This window comes from Theropithecus gelada, chromosome 4 (genome assembly GCF_003255815.1).
Source record: "Theropithecus gelada isolate Dixy chromosome 4, Tgel_1.0, whole genome shotgun sequence".
NCBI classification, from domain to species: Eukaryota; Metazoa; Chordata; class Mammalia; order Primates; family Cercopithecidae; genus Theropithecus; species Theropithecus gelada.
In genome coordinates this window covers 111,679,458-111,686,420 of record NC_037671.1, presented here as the reverse complement: position 1 = coordinate 111,686,420, position 6,963 = coordinate 111,679,458, and the positions used below count along the sequence as shown (strand labels likewise).

At 44.2% G+C, this 6,963-nt stretch overlaps 1 protein-coding gene across 2 annotated transcripts in view; it reads right to left on the bottom strand.

Moving 5' to 3' along the window:
- Positions 1–726: 726 nt before the first annotated feature.
- The window catches only part of CNKSR3 (CNKSR family member 3), a 105,253-nt gene continuing 99,016 nt past the window's right edge, over positions 727–6,963 (bottom strand). For both annotated transcript variants that reach the window (XM_025383382.1, XM_025383384.1), the window contains exons 11-13: positions 5,962–6,170; positions 5,382–5,471; positions 727–1,502 (exon numbers count right to left, since the gene is read on the bottom strand). In XM_025383382.1, the coding sequence (XP_025239167.1) occupies positions 1,204–1,502; positions 5,382–5,471; positions 5,962–6,170 (598 nt within the window). In that variant the 3' untranslated portion in view covers positions 727–1,203. The remainder of the gene's footprint in view (positions 1,503–5,381; positions 5,472–5,961; positions 6,171–6,963) is intronic.

Here is a 6,963-nt window from a genome sequence, read left to right as displayed (position 1 = left end):
AGGCTTTCCAAGATATTTCTAATCAGCAAACTGCATACAATTTTGAAGAACTGTACACACTGTGCTGGAAGACAGACACTGAACAGGTCAAAATGCAAACTGATGTATCTTTCATCAACCTAAATCTTGTTGCTTCACTTTTCTAAATGATACTTTGGCTGTCAGCAAATCTTATCGCTTCTTTTCCTTAAAGACAATAATATATAACAACAACACCCCACACAAATAACCATAAACTTCTTTGTGTGAAATAAGCCCTATCAAAATGTGTTCATGTGTTTCTGTACCAACTGATCTATACTGAGACTGTCATGAAAAAGGTATCAAACAAGTGTAACAGGCCTATACTTAAACCTCTGCCTCAAAGGAGAAATTGGATACTTGCCACGTTATTGCAAAGTCAAAGCTGCTACACTTACAAATATGGTATATAGTTTAGAAAAATCAAATCAAGGCCGGGCGCGGTGGCTCAAGCCTGTAATCCCAACACTTTGGGAGGCCGAGACGGGTGGATCACGAGGTCAGGAGATCGAGACCATCCTGGTGAACACGGTGAAACCCCGTCTCTACTAAAAAAATACAAAAAACTAGCCGGACGTGGTGGGGACGCCTGTAGTCCCAGCTACTCGGGAGACTGAGGCAGGAGAATGGCGTAAACCTGGGAGGCGGAGCTTGCAGTGAGCTGAGATCTGGCCACTGCACCCCAGCCTGGGCGACAGAGCGAGACTCCGTCTCAAAAAAAAAGAAAAATCAAATCAAAAATGTTTTCTCACTGGCTTTTTCAGATAAAGAAGTTGGACCACAAACCAACATATCTGTGTGAAAATAGCCACCAATTTTAGTCCCCCCAGCCCCTCAAAGAGGAACAATGTCACCAGTCCCTCACAATGATCATAATATCTCTGGCCAGGACTGCGATTTCTAGTGTGTGTCTCCACATTTTGTCTCTGGGGAAGCAAGACAAACAGGCTCTACCCGTTTTCCTCCTCTTATCTCCACAAGCCAGCACCTAAGATCCTCTGAATTTGTTCCCATCCAATTCTGCAAACTTCCAAGAAGGGCAGTAGATAACGTTTCAAAAAAAAAAAAAGAAATGACATAAGGTCACTACATAATACTGAGGCTGAAACGGGAAGAGGCTGTCCACTGTAAAAGCAAGGCACTTGGGGAGGAGCCAGGCAGGTGGCCTGAGCAGGGTCCCTCTCAGTGAGTCAACAGTTTCAGGCGCGTAAACCAGCTGACCAGGAGGGACGGTTCTGTGGAGGAGGACTTCGTAGCTGAGGAGCCTGATTTCTTTTTGGTCCCTTCCTCCTGGAACGGAATCGTGGCGCTGCTGTGGAGATCTGAGTTGACGTAGCACCTGCTTCCTCGGATGTAGTCCGCACCCCGGACCAGATGCCGCTCGGTCGTGGGTCTGGAGAACCGGTATGGGTGAGAGGAGCTCTCTTCGATGATCGGGGGAATCCGCTCGTTACTGAAATACCGACAAAGGGCTTCCTCCCCTGTTGACAGACAAAGTCCATTAAAATCACAATCCCGGTGGGGCGCGGTGGCTCAGGCCTCTAATCTCAGCACTTTGGGAGGTCGAGGCAGGTAGATCACAAGGTCAAGAGATCAAGACCATCCTGGCCAACATGGTGAACCCCCATCTCTACTAAAAATACAAAAATTAGCTGGTGTGGTGGTGGGCGCCTGTAGTCCCGGCTATTCAAAGAATCATATGAACCCAGGAGGTAGAGGTTGCAGTGAGCCGAGATCGCGCCACTGCACTGCAGCCTGGCGACAGAGCGAGACTGTGTCTCAAAATAAAGAAAAAAAAAGTCACGATCCCCTGCACAGTGCTCTTTGGAGGGCCCTCAGCCTGCCCAGACTTCTGCCACCACCCTGAATGTGGATACCGTACCCTGCTTTCCTCCCTGGATTGGCCACAAGGTACCACATGTGGCTGAGCCCACCAATGGGTGCTCTGGAAGCAGAAATGGGAAAGGTCCCTCCCACTTCAGGCTGCTTTAGCACCTGAGAGGTAACACATGGGGCTCCTTTAATGGGTGGGGATCAGAGACTGTAGTGCCCTGCGATGGCTGAACAAGAACTGCTCATGCATTGTTTCACGCAGGGCATTCAGGGACATTCCTGAACAAGGAAAAGAGTGGTCCTGCCCTAACTGCCAGCAGCCCCCCTGGGATGGGGATGGAATGTTAAGAAATTTAATACAAAGTTAAAATACAGGACACTTTGGTAACATGTAGCATCCTTGTGAAGCAGAAATTCTACACCCCAAAATATCAAAGATCTACGGGCATGGATGCTCACTGAAACATTTATTTTTATGCTTATTTTTATTTTTTGAAACAGGGTCTCACTCTGTCATTCAGGCTGGAGTGCAGTGGTGCCATCTCAGCTAGTTGCAGCCTCCATCTCCCAGGCTCAAGCGATCCTCCCACCTCAGCCTCCCAAGTAGCTGGGACTACAGGTGCGCACAACCACACCCAGCTGGTCTCGAAAATCCTGAGCTCAAGCAATCCGCCCGCCTCAGCATCCCAAAGTGTTGGGATTATAGGCATGAGCCACCACACCTAGCCTACTGAAACATTTAGAATTTGAAAAAAACAAACAAAAATAACCTAAATTTCTAACAGTGGCACGTTGAATAAATAGGCGCTAGAGCCATAAGATGGCATACTAATACGGCTATATTCTTTTAAAATATGTCTAGATAATATTCATTTTTACATAGTATTATTGAATATTTACTTTTCCATTTTTTTTTTTTTTTTTGAAATGGAGTCTTGCTCTGTTGCCCAGTCTTGAATGCAATGGTGCGGTCTGGGCTCACTGCAACCTCCGCCTCCCAGGTTCAAGTGATTCTCCTGCCTCAGCCTCCTAAACAGCTGAGATTACAGGTGCCCGCCACCACACCTGGCTAATTTTTGTATTTTTAGTACAGATGGGGTTTCACCATGTTGGCCAGGTTGGTCTCAACCTGTGATCCACCTGCCTCAGCCTCCCAAAGTGCTGGGATTACAGGTGTGAGTCACTGTGCCCGGCCAACTTCTCCCATTTTGCACTTTTTTCTAAGTATATAAATGTGAATACACGAACAACTGGAAATCACATGAAACATTCACAGTGATTATTTCTTAGGTTGGAGAAACAGATTCCAGCTGAGTTTTATTTTCTCATGCCTTCCATGTTTTTCAATGTACTTGCTTTGCTTTTGTAATGAAAGGGGAACAGTCACATCTAAAACGTGCCCATTTTCAAAAAGCCACATGTTGTGTAAGTCTATTTATATGAAATGTCCAGAACAGGCAAATCCACAAAGTAGATGAATGCCTGTCAGGGGCTGAAGGAGGATGGAATTGGGAGTGACTGCTAAAAGGCACAAGGTTTCTTTTTGGGGTGACAAAAATGTTCTGGAATAGTGGCAACTGGTGCACAACTCTGTGAATATACTAAAACCCAGCTGATTGTATATTTTAAAAGGCTGAACCTTATGCAATGAGTTATATCCCAATAAAGCTGTTATTTTTAAAGTGGCTGTGTGTAGATAGATATCTTTATTCCAAAACAATCATGCAAGAAAAATATGGGAGGAGGTGTGGAGGGAACAAGTATTTTTCCACTTCCCAATTTCACACTCCCTAACCCCGACACTTCATCTCTCCATGTATAAAATAAATTAAAGGCTCAACCCGGGCTCAGAAGAACGGTAAGGAAGATGTTAAAGTGTCTAAATCTAAACAAAGGACAGCCCTGCCACCTGCTGACTGCTCCACAGATACTCACACGTTAACTAAGGGGATCTTGAATGGTACCCAGGCATCTCTCCCTTTTTCACTTTAGCATAATACAGGCGATCTGCGTACCTAGGTGACAAACTTTACCAAGTCCCTAGAAAGGGTCAGGGGTCAATCAATCCCTTTGGAAGGTTAGGCCTCCAGAATTTTTTCTTCTTCCTTTTACTATCTATTTTTTTTTTTTTTTTTTTTTTTGAGACGGAGTCTTGCTCTGTCACCCAGGCTGGAGTGCAGTGGCCGGATCTCAGCTCACTGCAAGCTCCGCCTCCCGGGTTCACGCCATTCTCCTGCCTCAGCCTCCGGAGTAGCTGGGACTACAGGCGCCCGCCACCTCGCCCGGCTAGTTTTTTGTATTTTTTTAGTAGAGACGGGGTTTCACCGTGTTAGCCAGGATGGTCTCGATCTCCTGACCTCGTGATCCGCCCGTCTCGGCCTCCCAAAGTGCTGGGATTACAGGCTTGAGCCACCGCGCCCGGCCCTTTTACTATCTAAAGCCTATTGTACTTAACTTTTCAACTGCCCTTTGTTTCAACAACTGCAAAAACAATGTTATAGTGTTCTGCCAATGATGATAATCAAATGCAATCTGGCAATAAAATGAGAATGTTTTAAAACATTTCACTCAAGACTAGTATAATAACCAGTGACTTTGATTACAGGGTGAATTAAACACAAATTTCTTTTCAAATAGTAATTACCTTCTAACACAAGAAGGACTTGGAAGAAAAAAATCCATGTTTGTTCATCAGAAATCAGACAGACTCCAAAAATAAAACAAACAAAATTTAGAATAAGATTGTTTTATGAAAGCTGGCATGGTGGCACAGGTCTATAACACCAGCCATACAGGAAGCTGAAGTGGGAGGATCACTTGAACCCAGGAGTTCAAGGCCAGCTTGGGCAACATAGTAAGACCCCATCTCAATTTTTAAAAATAAATTTTAAAAAAGACTGTTTAATGAATAATTTATTTCTATTTATTAAAAAATTAGACCACTGGCTGGGTATGGTAGCACATGCCTGTAATTCCAGCACTTTGGGAGGCTGAGGCAGGAAGACCACTTATGGTTAGGAGTTTGAGACCAGCCTGGACAACATATTGAGACCCTGTCTCTTCCCCAAAAAAAAAAAAAAAGCCAGAAGTGGTAGCATGGACCTGTAGTCCCTGCTAGTTAGGAGGCTGAGGCAGGAGGATTGCTTGAGTCCAGGAGCTCAAGGCTACAGTGAGGTATGATCATACCACTGCACTCCAGCCTATGCAACAGAGTAAGACCCTGTCTCTAAAAAATAAATGAAAAAATAAAAATTAGACCATTAAAGTCTACAGCCTTTTTACAGCACTCAATGCTAATTAGGATATTTACAATCACTAACTAGGATGACGTCATTTTGCTATTCTAGAAATAAGTAGGATCTTAAAGATCTTCTGCAGTCCTGATTTTATAGACGAGAAAATGAGGCTCAGAGAGGCCAAATATTCGGTCTACTTATTATAACACATTTACAAATAGAGGTGAAACCAGGGCCTGGGTCTGTTCACTCCCCATTTGCTGCTCCTTGGTTTGCTTGGCTTAAACGTACCTTTCCTGCCATGACCTCGAGGTCTGGCAAAAGGGTCCACAATCCCCATCCAGTTCCCATCAGCAGGCATGGACAAAGGCCGCGGCTTGCCTTCAGAGGGACGAGAGAGAAGGTGACAAGTTTGATGAGTTCTGGAACTTTAGTGAATCCTTGCCTTTATTTATAACTTAGACCTCACAATATCGCACCCACTTAGAAGCAATAACAAATTTTAAAATAAGAAAATTATTTTAAAGCACTGTATTTCCATAGCAGGCAATTAAGATAGAGGCACATTAAACTTGAGCCTGTGAGTCTACAGAGCAAAGCAACTCCAAAGCTAAAACCCAGGCACTGAAAGTTGAAACTGTAACATGATCTCACCCAGTTGGGCTTTGATGCCAGGCAGAGTAATGACTCAACAAGGATCTGCTTGAGAGAGATGAATAAAGGTCTCATACTTAGAATTTCATTGAGGTTTATGTTTTCCTCAGATTACTCTTAAAGTCTGCCAAATTCATCCAACAGTTCCAACTAAGGCAGGGGGCGGGGAGGAGAAGTCAAGGCCGACGGCAGAACAAAACAAACACTCGAAACTTACCATAAGATGGTGTTTTCTCTCTCATTTTTGTGGGCAGAATGTTGGTTTCCACCGAATACCCAGGCAACTGATCCGAGTCGGCAATGGTAAATCTTCGTCTCCGGCTTTCCTGGTCCAAGAAGGAATTCGGGGACTCTGAACCCTTAGAACCAGGCAGTGGTTGTTTGCACTTACTGGACCCTCCATACACAAAACTGCCATTTTCATCCCTGGAAGATAATATGCACAATACTTAAGTTGTTTACAAAGATGTTCTCATACTGAAGAATTCCAGCAGTCCTGCTACCTCCGCACACAGAAGATAACTTAAATTCTCCTTTTCCACTGCAGGAAAAGCGTTCCTTTTGTCAACCCCAGTTGCCACTCAAATACATACAGATCCTATTACACAAGAGCCAAATACCATGATGTGATGAAATATAAGAATAAATGCAGGCCGGACATGGCAGCTCCTGCCTATAATCCCAGCACTTAGGGAGGCCGAGGCAGGTGGATCACCTGAAGTCAGGAGTTCAAGACCAGCCTGACAAACAAGGTGAAACCCCATCTCTACTAAAAATACAAAAATTAGCAGGGCGTGGTGGCAGGCACCTGTAGTCCCAGCTACTCGGGAGGCTGAGACAGGAGAATCGCTTGAACCCAGGAGGCGGAGGTTATGGGCAATGGAGCGCCAACCTGGGCAATGGAGTGAAACTCCACCTCAAAAAAAAAGAAAAAAAAAGAGTAAATGCAGGGTTTTTAAAAAATATATATATCTAAACAAATATACCTTTGAAAAGACAGCTCTAGTTTTCCTGTGCTTCTGTGTGTAGCTGAATATCCTATTTACTACAGCAATCACACGTTAAGGTGTGCTCTAGCAAACCATGTTGCTCACGCCAAGAGCTGTATCTTTGCCAAAATCCAGCAAAAAAGACTCTTGATATATAATGAAGTTATTATATTTGAAAACCATGTCAAAAGATACCAAGGAACCTTTTTTTTTTTTTTTTTTTTTTTTTT